Raw genomic sequence first — 20,622 nt, 5'->3', positions numbered from 1 at the left:
CGAGTACTGGCACTGCATTATCTGCTGCAATATTCCACAGCTAACACCTGCGCACTTCTAAGGCTTAGCTTTTTTGTGATGTAATTTGGAATTGGCAAATTTGGATCAGAAATGACACAATGAAGTGTGTCGGTGCATGCCTTTATGTTTTTCTCATAAGGGAAATTCTCATCTACATACATACATAAGTGTACAACTAACTGACCAATACCAGTAAATGATTACACATACACAGAGACCAATAAATCAGTGAAAATAATACTTGTGTGATGCGTGTTAAAATTAAATAATTAAGCAGTTCCAACTTCCATCATCAGATTCATCTTCATTGTTGTTAATATCTGCATACATCTTAACTTGAAATTTTTTGTGTGAGAATCAGACTTAATTGTCAACATCACTGTTACGACTGTTACGGTTCATGTGGCATTTGTTAATGAATCCACAAATCTACATAAAACGAGCGTGTAAACTGTAAATCAAATGTTTGTCGTTCAATAGTAACATTTTAAATAAGTCTGTTCATTTTTACATACAAAAGTGGAATTCATATTGACAAGTCTTCTTTTGTTATAGTTTGGATTTACCCAAGGCACATTTATAGAAGGTAGAAGTGACAATCAGCTGTATTTTTACTTTTTTTGTAAAATTGGTTTTCAAAATGTAATAGGGTCTACTCATGAAATTTGCTACCAAAAAATATTTCTTTTCATGATAAACGTGTAATAAAAATTACCTACGAGAGTTTTGAATGCGTTATATTTACATTTTGATTCAAATTTTTTCTATTTTAGATGATTTTCAAAACGTATTTATGTTTTTCCTGAAAAAAAAAAATTGGAACGACCCTATTACACAATATTTATCTTTGACAATTAATTTTCAATAACAACAATGTTGTTTTTGTAAATTTGTTAGTTGTTGTAATTTATGCATATACCTTATAATAAATATACCTTGGATTTACCGAACAGATTTATGGCGTTCCGGTTAACATAAAGTTAAAAGTGATGATTTTTCAAGGGGGATCTTCTTGGCATTAACTTTCAATGTAAAAATAATATTTTTAATGCCTCCAAATTGGTTTATTTTGCGTTTTCAAATTCATCAGATGGTAAAAGAACACATATAATAATGGCCCATAGAATTTTACCCCAATATGAGTTCGAAATGCTTTAAAATGTCATGGTGTTCGAAATCTAAAAGGCTGGACTGAATTTGATACAATTTTGATTGCAAGCTATTTCTTATATCGAAACAAAAACGCTAAATCTCAGAATACAATGGTTGTTTTGGAAATAGAATTTCGCGATCGCGTTTGGTTGTTAAAATCTTTATAATTACATATGTGTATGTATACAAATTTAGTAAGTGGAGCTACAAAAACTCCCTGAACATTGATTTCAATGCTTGGAATAACTCGATAAAGGCCACATAAAGCCCTTACAGGAAATAAAATAATTCCAACCATCATTTAAACGGCATTTTTATGAATTTCTGAAGTTTTACTGAACAGAAATTTGTTCTGAATTATTGAGATTTTCTATCTTAAATCTGGAGATACCATTTCATAAGAGTTATGCCAAAATGATTTATATTAAAAAGTTTCAAGAACAATTGATAATTATGGTAATTCGACTCGAAATTTCAAAATAAGTAAGATCTGGAGATATCGATTCTTCGGGACCTATATAGCGTAGGGCGGTTTAACCAATTTCTAACTAAATTGTCGCCATACAATCTCATCAGTCCCCTTGTTTTGTTTTTTTCAGTTATTTTTCAATAACTTCTTCAACAAAAACTTTTTATACCCAAACATCAATCGTCGGCTCGAAATATGACTCTTATATTTCAATGAAACAATCTCCATGAGAAGTTTTTCGTTGGCAATCCCATATAACCCCAACGAAACTGTTTTAGAACGAAAAGGTCAAACACATGGCTGAAATACTCAGGAAATGTTGATAATATTACGCTGGGGTTTTTATTTGCCACGATTGAAAATTTAATGTTCCCTGGCATGGGAAACAAATTCTATATAGCATATAAGAGTATATTATTACACTGTGCAACATTTTTGAGGCAATAGTGTGCAAACAATTTCTACCGAGCATTTTATGAAAGTAGACAAAATGAAAACAGCCCTATTTGGGTTTGTTTTATCAGATCCATCTTGGATTTTATAGCCTCTTCTAAACATGGCAAATAATTGACATTTGGAGCAAATCGGGCCCATATTTTTGAAACAAAAACTAATCTTTTTTTTTTTTTGTTTTGCCTTATTAAGGCGAAGGTCATTTTTAGAGTGATATTTGAATTAATTCTCTTTCGAGTTGAGCTATTTCTTGTCTTGTTTCGACCTCTGGGGCATACTTGCAGATAAGATCAAGAAGAAAATATTTATTTTTATTTGAAAATGTTTGCCTTTTTTAGGCGAAGATCATTTTAGTATTAATTTTTAATTAATTTCTCGTTGGAATCGAGCTTGATGATCAATCAATAATGCAAGTGAAAAAGGAAAACCGACGATTCGAACCCACACACCCACCACTAAGTGACATGACATGTTTCGCCTTTGGTGAAGGCTCCTCAGACATATCGGATGTGCGGCATTATTGATTGATCATCAAGCTCGATTCCAACGAGAAATTAATTAAAAATTAATACTAACAAGTAAAAAGTCGATAAGTTCGGCCGGGCCGAACTTTTTATACCCTCCACCATAAAATAGTCTTAATTAAAATGGAATAATTAGGGTCCTTTCACAATTTTAGGTGGAACAACTTTTCGACAATGGACAGACTGCCTCCCACTATAACGCTAATTCCTAATGGCCCACAGGGTCGCTAACAAAAATTTCATCACGCCATAACGCGAAAGTTCGACTCACGGCGGATCTTTCCTTCGGGGTTCATAATATACTCACCAAGGCCTTTCTTCCCCTAGAGGAATTTTTCGTGCCACAGACTTTCACCTCTATATGTTGACGATGTTTCGTTGGAGATGTTTTATGACCACTGAGAACATCAAACGGCAAATTACAGGTAGTTCGGTTTAAAATTGTAGCTAAAATTCTCAAAATACCGAAAATCGGGAGGTACTGATATATGGGTGCTATACCAAAACATGGACCTATGTTGACGATGTTTCGTGGAGATTTTTCATAACCACTGAGAGCCTCAAATGTCACATTACAGCTAGTTCGGTTAAAAATTGTAACTAAAATGATCAAAATACCGAAAATCGGGAGGTACGGTTATAAGGGGGCCATACCAAAACATGGACCTATGTTGACGATGTTTGCTGGAGATGTTTCATGACCATTGAGAACCTCAAATGTCAAATTGCAGATAGTTCGGTTAGAAATTGTAGCTAAAATTCTCAAAATACCGAAAATCGGGAGGTACCGTTATATGGGGGCTATAGCAAAACATGGGCCTATATTGACGATGTTTGATGGAGATATTTCATGACCACTGAGAACCTCAAATGGCAAATTACATCTAGTTCGGTTAAAAATTGTATCTAAAATTCTCAAAATACCGAAAATCTGGAGGTATCGATATATGGAGGCTATACCAAAACATGGACCTACGTTGACGATGTTTCGTGGAGATGTTTCATGACCAAATTTTGGCTAAAATCTCAAAATACCGAAAATCGGGAGGTACCGTTATATGGGGACTATACCAAAACATGGACCTAAGCCCATATCCTTTGAGATATAAGTTTGTTGATCACTAGGAACTCTAAGTGCCAAATTATAGTTAATTCAGTATGCAAATGTGGCGAAGAACGTCAAAATACCTCAAATCCGGAGGTACCGTTATATGGAGGCTATACCAAAGAGTGGACCGATATAGCCCACTTCGAACTTGACCTGCCTATGGAGCTAAAGAAAATGTTGTAGCTGTGAAAATTCTCTACAGGATTGAAGTTTATGATGTTTACATTTTTAGGTTTTTTTGTTAGGGTTTCGCGATTTTGCTTGAATACGGCAAGTCTTATCGGCATGGGACCTGAGAAAATCTTATAGCTATGAAAATTCTCTACAAGACTGGCTTATGTAATTTTTCCTAGGTTGTACCATTTTTTTAGATGTATAAGTTTATGTTGGGAAATTGCAGTCATGAATTGTCCCAATTTCAACGTCTATATCTCAAAAGTTGTAAAACCTACGAAAATATCATTAAGGTCAATCTTGTAGAGAATTTTGATAGCTACAACATTTTCTTTATTCCCATTTTGATAGGACTTGCGCTTTTCAAGCGAAATCGCAAAAACCTAAACAACCCCTAAAATGTCAACTTGAATCGCAATTTATGTAAAAATCGCTTCGGCAATTTTTTTAGTTTTTTGATTTTTCTCATCTATGAACATTGTAGTTTCAGAATCCGCAAAAACTGCCCAGGTGTAAGCATCTTCCATATAAATTTGATTCAAGAGCACCGTGATAACTCTTCAGAACATTCCATTGTTGTCACGTAGTTTTTAGTATATTTTCAACGGCAATTTGATAACTATATCAATAATGTGGTGATGAGATATTCTGCCCATGTAAACAGTGTTTGATATGTATGTGTTGTAAAAGGTATGTTACAAAATACCTCTGAAACAATAAGAATTTAGCATTTTATAGTATCAGAATGTTCTCAAGAATTGCAGGACGATTTTTTCAAGATGTTACTTGGTTCAATTCCCAATAGTTTAGGAGCTACTGACTAGAATTCCAGAAATTGTGTAAAATGTCTTTTGAAATGAATTTTGATGCGCTAGATTGTGTTTTTCCTAGTTGGTCTGTTTGACACATAAGTTCTATTACTTTTGAGACTACAACATTGCTACAGACTGTAAAGCAAAATCCCTGCTCGTTTCGGAGATAAAGTTCCGATCAGTTCAAAAAAGGCTAGTTTTAGTCCGGTTTAGAAGCTGTTTGCATTTTCAGTGTTGCTCAGTGCTATTATATTTCATATTAAGGTATTAGCGTATATTACTTGTCTGCTAAAACGACAACGTCATCATAAAGTAAATATGTACAGTCAAACCTCTCTATTACGAATACTTCTCTATAACGAAGTTGTTTTTAAGGTACAAATGGAAATTCTCACACAAAACAATCTACATATAACGAATATTCTCTATAACGTAGTAATTCGTCGGTCCCCAAGTGCTACGTTATAGAGAAGTTCGACTGTATCTGTACCCATCCTGCTATTCTATTAATACTGATTTACTGGTAATACAGGGGCTTGCGTCTCTGGTCTTCATAACTGACTTCATTATCCATATCTGTAGAGCAGAAAGAGAAAAGGCAATTCAGCGGGAATATTATTCCTTTAAAACCCGTCACTGAATGTGTACTCCATGAACATAAAGTCAATAGATGTATATTTTGTTAGTTGAGTGCAGCATCATGAGAAATATAGATCATACGATTAGAGATCATACGGGTTGTATGGAGTTTGTATTTATATGCAATTGATGGCTCCGATTCGTCAAAAGTCTTAATAAAGTCTCGTAGTAACATTAACAGTTACAGGATGATTGCTTTCTTTACTTTAGTTTTAAGGTTTTAACCTCAGATGGCAAATTGAAACCTAAAGATTTTTTTTTTGGTTTTTTCATTTCTCCCATCTGGGTATGTGTATATGTATGTATATCAATCCATTTATATTCCTCCCAAATAACCATGTATGTTATAATCTCCCAGACAAATGCCTTATTGCAAATTTGCAATGTACATACATTTATATAAATTGTTTATTATTATTTTCGTTTCCAAAAGAAGCGAGAAAGTGTGGGAGTTGTCAGCTTTAATATCCCACCGTGAACCCATTGTCTTTTTCATTTTATACTTGTCATTTTATGCAAGTTCATTCTCCAATCATTCATGCTGCAACTTCTTCAACCTGAACTTTAGCCACTGCATTGTCTTTTGTTTTTCATTGCCCTTTGAGTTGGTTTGGTCCCATAGCAGCTACATATGCACACTAGGGATATATCTTTTTTCGAGTGCAAAATACATTCGACACATTAAAAAGTTGTTGGTGTAAAAAATTACCTTTGAGTCGTATTTTTATCTTATTGAACTGTCATCATCCACCCTGTGAGGCTCCATCTCCAGAGTTTCACAGATATTATGTTTTATGTTCTTCTTTCCTAACTTCGGAAGTAATTATGAAGGTAATTACATAAAATGTCTCTTAACAACACCTTCGTCATGTACAGAAACCTTAATGTGATTGTTGTGCAACACACAACCTACCGCAACCCACGCCAGGCACAGTAGCCAAACTAGCGACAGTTCCCGGGAATTTTCATTGTCCCCCCACTGTTGTGGCTCGTCTACATTGTACATATTAACTAATTTACCAAAAAACAGCAGAAATACTATTTACCATCATCACTTTTCTTTTCATTGTTTGACTTTCCGAGACTTTTCACGCAAACATAACATTAAAATTTCTAAAACAATAACTTGTACTTTTGTTTTAGACCGTCGACATTACAGTGGCTATTCTCACAGTAAAAGACCGCCGTGTACTTTTTTCTATTTAATTGCACTCACATTTGTTTCCCTGTACACGGAGCATTGTTGCCTTGTCTTAGCTCCGTTGCTTTGGACTCTTATTCATATTTGATGTGGCAAGTGCGACCGACCGACCAACTAGCGAAGCTACCAACGAACCTTCCAGTCAGCTACATGGCCATACTTATTTGGTTTAGCTTGGTTGTATAATAAATTAATTATTATCATTTCTTTCTATAATTGGCTCAAAATAAAAGGAAATACTTTAATAAAAAGAAGAAGCAGCAAATCAAGCGGCCAAGAGTGCGTCTTTTAAAGAAAGTGTCTACATTAAATTAATGTTTGCAGCTATTTCGGGGTTTAAGTAGAGAATGGCGGGATATTAACGGCGATTATTTGCAGAGGGTACCATTTGCCACTCCATTCCAAAATAAGTTTGTATGAAATGAATGTTGAATATTTCAAATAATAGAGATCAATGCCAAAATTATAATAATTTTCTGTTGGCGACAGTGGAAAAGCTTGATATTATCTAATCAATCATTTCACAAAAAATATCAACCTGCTCTTGTTTCTTAAGTCGTTTGTTTTGTAGAAATAGCCTAATATTGGTGTACTACCCTCATTGCGTAAAAAAAACTGGTTAACGCAATGAAATGTCAATTTCGTTGCTACTGGTCATTGCCTTAAATGATTTACATTTAGCTTTTTTCGTTGAAGCAGTTTCAGTGACACAGCATTTGCCTTTTTAGTTGTACAATTTTGAGAATTCCAATACACATACATATATATGTATGTACATATGTTTATGTATGTAATGTTAAAATAAAGCGTTTGATACTCTTTTATAGAAGTAAAAAGAAGTAAAAATAGAAATTATATTCCTTCTAAATTTACAATCAGTTAGTACGTTGGTCATGTTCGAAGCAAACGATCGTTGTACGTTCCATTGATTGTTGAACAGTTCCCCATTGAAACAATCCGATCTGTATGTGTAATTGGTTTTCAGCACAAACTTAAGGTAGTGGAAATAATAATGGCATCCTCCTCTGCTTTTCTAATTTAAAAATTTGGCCGAGTATAATCAATATCATGTTTACATTTTAGTCATTTCTGGAACGAAGCTTGACGAATAACTTTAGAGTATGTATATGATATATGTATTTTGAGTTTTCCATAAATAGATTGATTTTAAACGATTTTTTATGCTAATAACATACATAAGTATAGAGGGAGATAAATGTCATTTGTTTCAAATTATGTCTCTTCTAGTTATTTATTGTTTTTTTATTGTTATTATTATTTAGAACAGTTATAACTATGTAGCTATAGCTTAGTTTCGTAGAAAGAAATCCAGCATTAGTATATTGTGTAGTATGTGTGCATGAATGTTGTTGCCATTACACATAAATTTGCATTTTCAGTTTTACTCTCGCTATTGTTTGTTTGGTGTTTTGCTGTTTTCTTTGCGAAACAAAGGCCCGTGTTCAAGTCAAGAAGATGACTTGAAAAGCTAGCATAGGAAAACAAACAGTCGGGCAGACAAACTGCCATTCATACAGCGTGATTTGGTTGTTGATGAAACGCCTAGTAGTTACGCAGCAGCTGCGCAGCTCATCATCATCATCTACCAGACAAGGCCTGTCGGTGGCAGCTGCGTTCTACAGTGAAACATCTAACTTCAAACGTCTAACAATCATTCACGTCCGAATTGAAACCAAGCTCATGTAAGCCGCAATAAAGTTTCAGTTTCATTTTACTGCTGGTCATGAACGGTTGTCGTGGAAGGAAGCGAAATCATAGTATGGAAACAATATTATTCAGCCAAGAAATGAGCTTCGGTCTCTTCACGGTTTTTCATTGCTGAACCTTCAGTGAAAATCGCCCATAGATAATTGCACGAAATGTTATGACGATCAGAGGCGTACGAGTGCCAGTAAAAGCGAACAAAATTAGAAACAATAACGAAAAGTTCTTCCGAGTTTTCTATTGCTTTTTAATGTTAAGTTAACGGTTGTTTCTCATTCCATTCATATGTTTGTTGCTACCGATTTTAGATTTGTGTTTGAAACGACCGTTTGCTAGTGAAGTGTGTCCACAGGAAGTGTTGTAATAATCGAAATTAATGAATGGAACGTAATTTGAAATAAAACTCAAGTATTTGCAAAATTCCAATGAGCGGCAGCAACACACGCCATTGGCTTGTTGCGGGTGTACAACAATAATACTCAAATTACCAATCACCATGGAATCATGGATATGAAGAAGATGGATAAATACATATGTTTGAATGTGGCACGATATGCGATAGATAAAGAAAACGGGTCGGAAATGTGAACGACGGTTATTAGAAGAACTTTTGCACTGCGTGCGTGTGTGTGTGTTTTGTATCGTATCGCTTTATCAGATAGACCAAAGACTTTAGAAGCTACGTTTTCGCACCAAACCAAAACGTTATGTATTGCACCAAAGACTGTAATTGTAGTTTGTGCCGGGAATTGCGGGGATTTAAACCTGTTAAAAGTGTAAAGAAGCCGGCTCCCCGACCACCAATCACCACGTCGATATTTGGACGTCTGAATGATAACTTTATTCTGCGTCGGCGTACCTCGAGCTCCATCAAGACATTTCAGCCACAATCGTTGAAATGTAGCGAAATGTGTCAACAACGTGATATCGGTCAGATTTATGATTTCTGCCAACGCCAAACTCAAACACCGTCACCCACACCTGTGACACAGGCCCCTCCTTCACCCCAGTCTACCCACAGCAACGAAATCAAAGACCGCAAGCCACAGACAAAGCCCAAACCCAATCACAAGGTTGTCATCTACTTCGGAGATTCGTTGGCTCACCGTAGCAAGAACAGCACGGACGAGGCAGTGTCACCAACACCGACGCCAGTTCCATTGCAACTTAACACCAACGATCTCATTTCGCAAATACAGAATGAGATCACATCAATGAGCGCTGAGCTGCCACCTTACATTGAGAGTGTGCAGAATGGTGTAATTAATATAAAAATTGAAGGCAACTATCAACAGGCCACTGCTCTAGTCGACAAAGTGTCTAGGCCCTGTCAAGCACTGGTTGGCAAACCAAGGGATTGCGTGGATAATCATCCATCAGAAGATGATGACGATGACGGCGATGAGGGTAGTGTTGCTGGTCACGATAACAGCGATGAGGAAGATGAAACAGTGGGTGTTGGCGATTGGAGCTTTGTTCAGGGATGGCGGGCACGGTAATAAGAAATTTGCATTTTTCATTAAAAAAAAAAATATTGTATATAAAATAATTTGTAAAATAGATGACCAGATTTGGGCTGAATTTTATTAACAATAACTGGATAATCACAGTATCATCTGGAATCAGTTATTGGTTGTATTTTATGAGGCAGATTGCCAGTTTCAGCGGTCAAATAAATACAGTCGAACTTCTCCATAACGAACTTCTCTGTAACGAATTTTTCTCTATAACGAAGAAAAATTTAAAACACAGCTTTTTCAGCCCTTTTTACCTATTTTAACTTCTCTATAACGAACTTCCCTATAAAAAATTCTTCTCTATAACGACCCAGCAAAATGTTCGAACCATTATTCAATCATGGTGCAAGTGAAATGGCATGTCATCTTTTTAGCATCTTCATCGATGAATTTTATATGAGCGTGAACCCCAAAAGATGCTATTCATTTTTGTATCCAAAGCATGTCATTTACACCAATGCTTTGACATGTAATTTTCACCAATGTTTTGGCATGTCATTTCCACCAATGCTTTGGCATGTCATTTTCACCAACCCTTTGCAATGACATTATCATTACGACGAGAGTTTTAACAACGTTGGTTGTGATTTCGAGTTTCCGACAACATCAAGTCTATTGTAAATAATTTGTCTTAAATATTTAGAAAAATGTGTATAAATAAAAACACAAAATTCATCTCTATCGATGGAATGGGTTCAAATGTTGATGAAAAGATCGGATCTTTCACGACCTCCTTTGCATGGGTTCAAATGCTGATGAAAAGATCGGATCTTTCACGACTTCATTTGAACCAATGCAAAAGATGCCATGAAATCACGTCATCGCATGGAAACCCTTCCTTCAATTTTTGCTGGGGAAGTGTTTTTATTGCACAAGTGGGAATTCTCACACAAAATAACCTCTCTTTAACGAATTTGGTCAAACTCTTTCCCATTGATGTTTGTTCAATAAATAAGAAACAGAACACATTCATAACGTTCTTTTTATTGAACTGCACACTAAGAAGAGAAGCAAAACTCTTTTATCAGCACTTTTAGAATGAAAATTGCTTCAAAATAAGTTAAATTAGTTTATAATTTGCTCAGTTACTCGGAAATTAGACATATAAAGGCAAAGAATTGACCATTGTTTTCCAAATGCTGGTTTTATTAGTGCAGCTATAGAAACTGCTGATATTACTATGACAAAAATATATACAGAAATAACATTGAAGATTGAAATAATATTGAAGATTACGATTGAAGATCATGTTAATTTCGATTGCGACACTTTAACTATGATTTATTCCTTTTTGGAGTCTCGAAACAATGTTCACGATCATATTTTTTTGCTCATTGTGAGTGGCAAAATCAAAAACAAATGAAAATCAATTCTTATTTCACTCCTAAATAAGAATTCAATTTATGTCCATTCATATAAACACGTTTGTTGCTTTATTACACATATGTATATGTATGTATGTAGGTCAAATTAACAATTTTGCCTTGGTTTCTCTATAACGAATTTTCTCCATAACGTAGTAATTCTTCGGTTCCCAAGTGCTGCGTTATAGAGAAGTTCGACTGTCCTTAACATTTTACTCAAAATACATACAAAAAATATTCGGTTTTCAATTTTACCAATAATAGTCCATACTCAATAACCAAAAAAAACAAATACTTAAAACAATTTTGGTCCTGTGGCAATCAAAAAATTTATATAACGTGGATCCATGGCAACCCTGTATGCGAGAATAACAAAGAAACATTTGTTAACCCTGTTTTCTATGCGTCAAAAATATTCGGTTTTTGATGTATATGTTGTTAAATATATATGTATATTTCGTCGAGAATCGACGAACGCATAGCAGTGGGAAAAATTTGGTTTTGTTTTCAAGTGAAGTTGCTAGAGTTTAGGTAGTGCCAAAGAAATTCTCGATCAGAGTGTTTCTTTGCGCACGTATCTATTTGAGCTAGCAATTGACACTTGGGTATTAAAAGTTTCTTGTTGAAAAACACGAAATAAGGGAACTGATGAAGATCTGTGGCGAGATCTGAAACTATAGTATTCCCTGCCTTACCCCTTGGTAAACATCGCCAATTTTTTTTCCACTAATAAATTAAAGTTGTTTTAATAAAATATTAAAACAACGACTATGGGATTAAGCCTGACTATTTTGAAAAACAAAATAGAAGTCGTCATCCCAAACAAAAAACGCCAACCCTCCTAATTTAAAAAAATATTATATTTTATAGCAAATTATTAAAATTTAGCGCTAAGGAAAAACGCTATCATAGAAAAGAGAAAACTTGTTTTTTTTTTTTAAGTTTTTTGCCTTTTTAGGAGGCCATTATTTCTGAGATTTTAATTAATAGAGCTTTATGACCTAAGGAGACTACATTGAAAAATTGATATCTACCGAAGTCCTCCTACACACACATCAACCTCTATGTGACGATCGTTTCGTTAGCTGGTAAGGCCAACATCTAATACGCCTGACGATGTTTGTCTAACCAGCTAACGAAACGATCTTCGCATAGCGGTTGATGTGTGTTAGGAGGACTTCGCTAGATATCAATTTTTCAATGTAATCTCTCTGCTTAGGTCATAAAGCTCGATTAATTAAAAACTTGTTTTATTTCATTATAAAAAACGGCAGAAATATAAAAATTTTGCTTATTTTTGAATATTTAGTCGAATATAATTGAAATCATGTGCAAAAGTCGCGAAAATATAGAAATAATAGATTTCGTGAGAACTGTGAGGGAAGGTAGAGGAATCTCCTAAAAAATTACGGCTAAACCGCCCTTACTTTTCGTGAAATTGGTGAACGAGTCCTAAATGACTTTCAGAAGATAGAAAATACATTCCAAAAAAATCATAAGGTTAAAGCCTAGCCTTCTAAAACTTCTAAATTACTTAGGTGTTATTATTGGTAAAATTTAAAACCGAATATTTTTGACACTCACTGTACATACAGGTCAAAGGAAAATACAGGTCTATCGACCTCATGTTGGTTGCCCTTTTAAAAGTTTCAAACTATAAATCGCTTTCATAAAATCAAGACAATATCTGATTCAAAGATTGGTCTCACAACATTTGTTTCGAAATTAAGGATAAAAAAAATAAAAACATAATTTTCAAATCTCCAATCCGTCTCATGGATCACGAATGCATTGAAAAAAAAAACGCCTATGCCCTTACCGTTGAGTGTACGAATATACATTCATATACAAATTTTTTGTGACTTACCTCTTTAAGCTTTCCGACATGTCAACGGGCATGTTCTATTCAACAACTATCATCCCAAGAACAATATGAACGGTAAATTAATTTAACAGTTTTTTTCTCATATGCTAATGCGAACACTTCAGTCGGGTCTGTTTACTAGCTGAGCGAAGCAGGCGTATATTTTCAGATGGCAGATATGTGTCACTGCTTCGCTTGCTCTGCTGGTGACGGCAGTGACATAATTTCAATTTGATTGTCCCAAGCAGAGTCAGGAAACAGTTAGATTAAGCCAACAAAACAAGAGAACACAAAAGGCAAGTTACCTGGTCTATTGTCTGATGTGGGTATAAAAAGAAACCTTAATAAAAAGATCAAAAGATTTATAGCGCACATTCTTGCTTTACTGCGACTACTAGTTTACGACAGCATAGCGTGAATTTTGGAAGATGTGGGAATCCATATGGGGATGCTGTTATGTATTTATTTGTTTGTTTGTAGAAAAATTATTAATAATTCTATTATCAGCAACCTACAACCAACCTTTTCCTGTTCTTAAGGAGACAAAGGTCTTCTACAGAAGTTTAACATACATTTTAGATTTAAGTTGTCCATTGACTCCTCAATAATAATATGTCGAACCATACATATATTTTCAGGCCAGTCGGCAACATACGACCTGACATATGCAGCCAACGAAATAATGCACCATTTTCGTACACATCTGGCTTGCCGGTAACGACGACTTCGAGTGCCAATGTGACTCATTTAAATGCTAGTGGGTTGCAAAACAGTTCCACCACATCTGTGCGTATACACAGTCCGGCCGTAGCAACGCCTGCTCCACGAATACCCAAGGAAGTGGCACAACGACCTTTAAACAATTTAGGTGGCCATAGCGTGTCCAGTACCACGCCTCTAAATATATCTACACATAGTTCAACGTATTTGGAAAATGGACAATCGAAGACCGGGGCGACGTTAGGTTCACAAGGTGGTACCAATGCGGGTAAGTTGGGTCCACAGCGGGCAATATCTGGTCCGTCTCGACTGACGGCACAAAGTACGCCGGTAAGGTCACAACCGCCTATGTTAAGTGGTAACCTCTGTCAACAAGCAACAAATACGAGTGTCACAGCTAAGTGTTCCGATCGAAGTGCCTTTGACTTTAGTGCGGCAGGCATTGGAATACCAATTGAGGGTGGTTTTCAACCCAGTCCGAGCAATACGTCGAAAGGTAATCATTCTACACGAACTCATCATCATGAATTTCGCGCCTTAGAACGAGTAAAAGAGTGTCATAGCTCATCGGATGAGAATAGGTCGTCGGGCCATGCTAGTATGTCGGATACTGGTGGCCATGGCAGTTCCTCTCCCGGAGGTGTTGCCTTGTGCCCTCTGCCAGAGGATCGATTAGCAGCGGCGGTCACAAACCGAAGTACCCGCTCCCGAACGACAACTAGCCATTCGCGGGCAAGACATCGGGCAACACCGGCAAAGGCACCATGGAGTGGAAATGGCTTGGAAGACATAAAACTGGCAATACAGCAACTAACCATGAGGTCTCAGACAAGTACCAGCACCTACAGCAGCATAAGTTCGGAGAGCTCGGAACCGGCCAGACGCCTAGGCCGATATGCTTCCTTGGAGACGGTGAATACTAATGTAACAAATGCCGACGAGTTTGTCTGGGTGGACTCCCACAATCGTTTGGTAGAATTGCAGCATCCGCCCTGGAGTCAACATTGTATTATCAAAGTATTACGTGACGGACGATGTAAGGAGTATGCTGATCGCGTGGCTCCAGATGCCTTATCCCGTTTGGGCTATTTATTGCAAAGAGCTTTGGTGCGCATTGCTAGAGAAATACAAAGACTATCTTCAAATCTGGGCCTTTGTTCCAAACAAGAAGTTGCGGGAGCCTTTAAAATAGTGCTCTGTCCAGCACTGGCTGATTCTTGCATAAAAGCTTGCCTTCGTGCGGCAGCAATGTTTGCAGTACCTGGCGACAGTGCTCTTAAGCAAAGCAAATCTTCTCGTGCTGGTATACAATTGTCCGTGGGACGATTTCATCGATGGATGACAGACTCCAGGTTGGGGAAATTCATTCACGAATACGCTGCCGTATACCTTTGTGCTGGAATGGAAAATCTCCTGGAGGAGATACTACTTCAATGTTTTCCCCCCGACTCAAACCAACAGCTAACAGCTGCCGCTCTAGAACATACAATATCACTGTCGGGAGATATGTGGGGACTTCTGCAGCCATTCGCACATCTTAATGCAGGACGAATAGCTTCGGGAGCGTTGACTATGCCTCGTTGGGCAAGCCAATCGTCCTTGGGGTCTGGTACTCACAAGAGTGGGTCATCGGGTGGAAGCAGTAATGTGGCGATGGAATGTTTGCTAACAACTTGCGTCGGCAGTATTTCAGAATTGAAGGAGTTGGCCCAAAGAGCTCAACAGAAGTTCCAACAATGTGTCATTTCCAGTGCAGCTCTGTCAGCTCTTTTCTATTTTATGAGATGTTCTCAGCTGGAACATAGTGAATTCACTGGGCAGCAATTAGCTGGAGCGGGCAACAGCAATACCAGCAGTAGCCAAAATATCCAGGAATTGTGTTATGAACGAGCTTATGTGGTGCTGCCGCCGCTGGTCGAATGGTTACGTGTTGCATCCGCACACGCTGAATATAGGAATGCTGTTATGATCGACAAAGATGATATTATGCAAGCGGCCAGACTCTTTCTACCGGGTGTGGATTGTCCAATGCGTCCTGTGTGCAGCGACGAAGAGCTGACAACAAAGAAATCCCATTTTCCTCACTTGGCCTCGGCTGGGGCAATATCTTCCAATACATGCGAGGAAACCACGGACTTGGGTAAGCGTGCCACGATTGCATTGGCTTTCAAGTTAATGCTGACAGGACGAGCCGAACTCCTAGCCCAGGCGTCGAATTTGTTGCCACCCACGACCCGCTATGATACACTCAATCATGCGGGAATGACAGCATTGATGATAGCAAGTATACGCAATGATGAGGTGGTAATACAGGCACTACTGGATGCTGGCTGTGAACCAAACATAGAAGTACCAGCTATTGGAAATCCAAATCATCCCGCCATACATCCTGACACCCAGCATTGGACGGCGGTAACATTTGCAGCCAGCCGGGGAAATTATATTGCTTTGCGCGTCCTGTTGGAACGCGGTGGCAAAGTGGAAGGTGGCGCACGCCAAAGTGAAGACAAGCATACGCTAACTCCGTTGCAAGTTGCTTGTGGATCGGGAAATATTGAGGTAGTGTCCCTTTTACTGCTTCACGGAGCGAATGCCTTCCTTTCCACCCAACAAAAGGATTCAATGAGCTTCGCTGGATCGGCGCAAAGGGGTTGTTATTGTGCAATATCAGTAGCGGCTGCACATGGTCAACGTTCCGTACTAAGGAAGCTTCTCTCAACTCCTATTTCCCAGGGCTCTAAAGATGTGCTCTCTTTGGAGGAAATGTTGGCGGAGGGTGATTGTTCCAGTAGCCGACCTGGACCTGTTGCCGAGCGGTTATCCAGCAGTGAGATTGCCACCACTCTGAGCAAAACACAAATTAAAAGTCTACAGGAAGCCATGTACCACAGTGCGGAAAACAATCATTTGGGTACTTATGTTAAGCTATAAGACAGTGTATCCCCTTGAATATTTCATACTCTTTCCTTTCAGACATAACCATTGAACTGAGGACTCTCGGAGTACCATGGACTCTGCATTGTTGGATGCACGCCTTGGCGGCAGCCCACGAATTACGGCTCGAGGGTGTCATAGATCAACTTTTGCAGGATTTTCTCCAAGTGTGCCCCGATGATTACAGTGTGCAGTTTGTTAGCGAGTGCCTGCCCTTGCTTTTTAATATATTCCGCTATAGTAAGAATGAGGGCACCACTCTGCTACTGGCAGATATATTTGCCACCTGCTATGGTTGGCAGCAGATCAAACCGATTATGGAGCCCGCTTCTCAGCCCATTAACAGTTCTCGAATCGACCCGAAATTCGTGAACAATCCCGAATTGAGTGACGTAATCTTCAGGCAAGTTCTTAGCCGTAGTCATTTACATAATCTTCTACAATATATTCTTGTTTGTCTTCATTCCGATCTAACATAGGGTTGAAGGAAAAGTGTTCTATGGTCACAAAATTGTTTTGGTCACAGCTTCACCACGATTCCAGAGCATGCTTAGTTCGAAGTTGAGTGACAGTAGCACCCCCACGGTTCAGATAAACGACATTCGTTATCACATATTCCAATTGGTAATGCAATATCTGTACAGTGGAGGCTGTACAAACCTCGACGTCTCGAAAACTGACGTACTGGAGTTAATGGCTGCAGCCAGTTTCTTCCAATTGGAGGGTCTTCTACGTTACACCGAATCGAGGTGTTCGGAAATGATAGACATCGACAATGTGGTAGCCATGTATATTCACGCCAAGGTATTCATTAAATTTTCCATTCAGCGAAAATTGTTTACTTCATCCCACCCTTCTAGGTTTACAACGCCAACAAACTTTTAGAGTTTTGTCAGGGTTTTCTACTACAGAACATGGTGGCATTGCTGACCTATGATGATTCTGTAAAGAGGCTACTCTTTGCCAAGAAGATTCCTAACCATGATGTCCTAACAGGACTGCTGCAGGCCTTGCAGCAACGCATCAAAGAACGAAAATCCATGGGCTCGTGCAACTTTCGTCAACAATTGAGTTCCCCATCTGCGTCTACGTCGGCTATATCGTCATCGAACGTAAACGCAACAAAATAATCGAATTGGGAAGGTCCCTACTACAAACTACACCCCGTTGAACTTCCTACAAGACTCTGTTGAACAGTTTTAGTTATTTAGTTTTAGACTTTTTTATCGATTTACACACTTAAATGTATGTATTTATGTATGTATAAATGTGTATCTTGTATATCACTATTGTATTTTATATGAACCTGTGTTCAACCAACCATTCGTATTTGTATTGCCTATCCATACTGTATTTGTATGCGCATTTGTAAAGAACAATCATTGTATTATTTCTCCATGCTCTTCCCAGAATAGAATCATTCCTTTATTTATTTATACAATTACAACACATATCGATTTTGATTATTGATTTCGAATACTTGTGGTCGAGTTTGCGAGTGTGTTTAGCAATTCTTGTGTAATAAATTGTTGCTTGGCTGGTTGTTTAGAGAATACTTGGTCGGTGGGTCGATCTCTGTTCTGGATGTGTATTTGTGTGCATTTGTCTAGAAAGTATAAAATTATTTATTTATTTTGTTTTTAATTTTAAAACTATTTTCTATATACCTCTCCTACTTCAACTTGGTCTCTTTGAACATATCATCCTCTTCTGAGTCTGTCAATGATGGCAATTCGCTGTTTGATTTAGCTGCTAACGATATCGCTTCAGGGATATTATTACCCTCGGGAACAAAACCACGATCATCAGCCTTGTAATGGACCACTACTTCTTTTCCATCGGCATCAATAAAGGAATATGCTCCGGTTATTTCCAAATACTGGTGTTCGGTGCCAGCATTTTTAACAACAGCCGTTTCTTCGCGGAAAGTTCCGTCGGCTCCACGAAAATGGAAACTGTAGGAGCCATCCATGTTGTGACTTGAAGACGAATCCAATATTTCAACAACATGGGGTCTTTTGGTTGTAGTGGTTATCTCAACACCAGCGGTTTTCAGCTTTTGTTCGGCATTATCAATTGGAGCCGAACAGGCCGCACTTATTAATAACATTACACATAACTACAGAAAATAAAAAAATGAATCTAAGTTCTAGAATAAAGAACAACTTACTTACATATTTCATTGTGGTATCTCCGAACCGACAACCGATCCAAAAAGATTTGAAGTTAATATTGTTGATTTCGATGAATTAAACACGCATTTTATTCTCAATGAACAAAGGCCAGCCGCATCAATCGCTCCACTTACAACAGTAAAACAATTCATTAAAAAAAGACGTTTATCGGGTTTGTTATAAAAATGCATACATATTTTTTTGTCATTTTAAGGTAACGCACAGTGATGCCCTTAAGAATGATTGTTAGGTAAGTGCAATCAACTTAAGGCTGTGGATTATATATTAATATCGGACTGCGGCTTGCAAGCTGTAAATGAAGCTGAAAATGAATTTGATCTAATCGTATGCTCATATACTTACATACATATGTACATAAACAAAACACTGTGCAACGCCTTCTTAAAATAAGTTCAATTTGGACCACGCCATTTTATGGCTTTTGTGTGATTTAATTACGGCAAATTTAATAAAAATTTTGATAAATACGTTAAAAACATGCCAAAGCACATTTGGTATAAGTCAAGAAATGTGAATATACAACGGCTCACGTTTGTGTTGTTTTGTCGGTTTTGTGGTCTTAATAAATAATCCAGTTTCAGGTTAATTAGTATTGTTATTTACAGGCAATGCTTCATGCCGCTTTCATCGCCAATGATTTCCTTTTTTATTGATTTTTTTTTTTGATTAGTTCATTTAGAAGCAAAAACACATTCCATTCTGGTAATGTATTGTGCTTTCAAGAATCACTTCCAGAATACTTCGGATCAAGATATGCATATGTACGTATGTATGTATATACTCACGTATGCATGTATATACATTAGTTGTTGTTCGCTTTTGTTTATATTTAGATTTATTTTTGGAAAATTGTTTCATCCAGTTCATTCAGAGTCAGTCGGTCGGTTATATTAGAGTATGTTGTGTGTAGCAAAATGTTGTTAATTTTCTCCAGACCTACAAATACATTTAAAGATGGGTGTTAGGAATGAATGTTCATATGTATGAACATTTATATACACTATATATTCTCAATGATTGCCGACACGTTCTTGCAATTTTAAAGTTTACCAACAGAAAAATCCTAAAAAAAAATTTCCATTATTTTATAAAATTATTTCTATTGTACAGATATCGAGGGCGTTGGCTGTTATTGAAGATTCTGTTAGAAGATCACAGATAAATGTAAATTTTATGGATTTTATGTTTATTTTTCTAGTCTGCTAGAAATATCGGCTAAATACCTATCTAGTTAATGAGAATATTCAACCAATATTAGGTTTTGACAATTATAACTTCGTCTTACGGAGAGAACATTAGATTAGAATTATTACAGGAAAAAATATTGTCTGATTTTCATTTTAATTGTTGGACATATTATGTGCTTTTGCGGTGGTGAAATCAATTATTTTTATGTTATGGGCCATTAAATAACGTAGGTGTAAGCATAAATAGACTGGGAAATAGGTTGGGCTTCATATTTCATAACTTTTTTTTTTAAATTAAACTACCAAAAAATGTTTTCTACCATCAATAATAACGAACAGATTCTATTTAGAAAAAATAATAAAATAATTTAAGAAATAAAACAGACTACACTTTTCAATATGACGCAGCGTCATCCAACGAGAATGAAAAGAAAAAGAAATACGTTCATAATGCCAATAGCTGGCAAAGAGCCAAGGCATTCACATTTGTATGTATGTACGTATGGAATACTGCCCGTTTTAGGGGGAGATAAACTTATTTATGTATGCCAAACATAGCAACA

The 20,622-nt window shown here is 37.0% G+C and overlaps 2 protein-coding genes across 9 annotated transcripts in view; one reads left to right on the top strand and one right to left on the bottom strand.

Annotated features, from left to right (window-relative positions):
* The window catches only part of LOC141402335 (ankyrin repeat and BTB/POZ domain-containing protein 2), a 39,866-nt gene extending 21,738 nt beyond the window's left edge, over positions 1 to 18,128 (top strand). For 2 of the 3 annotated variants that reach the window (XM_073983306.1, XM_073983307.1), the window contains exons 4-7: positions 13,662 to 16,654; positions 16,717 to 17,080; positions 17,157 to 17,481; positions 17,538 to 18,128. In XM_073983306.1, coding sequence (XP_073839407.1) covers positions 13,662 to 16,654; positions 16,717 to 17,080; positions 17,157 to 17,481; positions 17,538 to 17,807 — 3,952 coding nt within the window. In that variant the 3' untranslated portion in view covers positions 17,808 to 18,128. Of the gene's footprint in view, positions 1 to 8,170; positions 9,774 to 13,661; positions 16,655 to 16,716; positions 17,081 to 17,156; positions 17,482 to 17,537 lie in introns of those variants that run through there. The other variant, XM_073983305.1, reaches the window with a different exon arrangement.
* Cpr78E (Cuticular protein 78E) lies at positions 18,068 to 19,808 on the bottom strand. Of its 6 annotated transcripts, none has more exons than XM_073983311.1 (4): positions 19,658 to 19,808; positions 18,852 to 18,980; positions 18,345 to 18,796; positions 18,068 to 18,283 (listed from the first exon to the last, which is right to left on the bottom strand). In XM_073983311.1, exons 2-3 carry the CDS (start codon positions 18,858 to 18,860, stop codon positions 18,350 to 18,352), a joined length of 456 nt encoding a protein of 151 aa, XP_073839412.1. In that variant the 5' UTR covers positions 18,861 to 18,980; positions 19,658 to 19,808; the 3' UTR covers positions 18,068 to 18,283; positions 18,345 to 18,349. The 6 variants fall into 6 exon arrangements, with proteins under 6 accessions (XP_073839412.1, XP_073839411.1, XP_073839414.1 ...); XM_073983310.1 differs by having other exon boundaries at positions 18,852 to 19,161; positions 19,674 to 19,808; XM_073983313.1 differs by lacking the exon at positions 19,658 to 19,808 and adding an exon at positions 19,403 to 19,573.
* Between the last annotated feature and the right edge of the window lie 814 nt (positions 19,809 to 20,622).

This window comes from Musca autumnalis, unplaced genomic scaffold (genome assembly GCF_047663935.1).
Source record: "Musca autumnalis isolate F117 unplaced genomic scaffold, ASM4766393v1 scaffold_4, whole genome shotgun sequence".
Taxonomy (NCBI): Eukaryota; Metazoa; Arthropoda; class Insecta; order Diptera; family Muscidae; genus Musca; species Musca autumnalis.
This window is presented reverse-complemented; position numbering and strand designations above follow the sequence as displayed.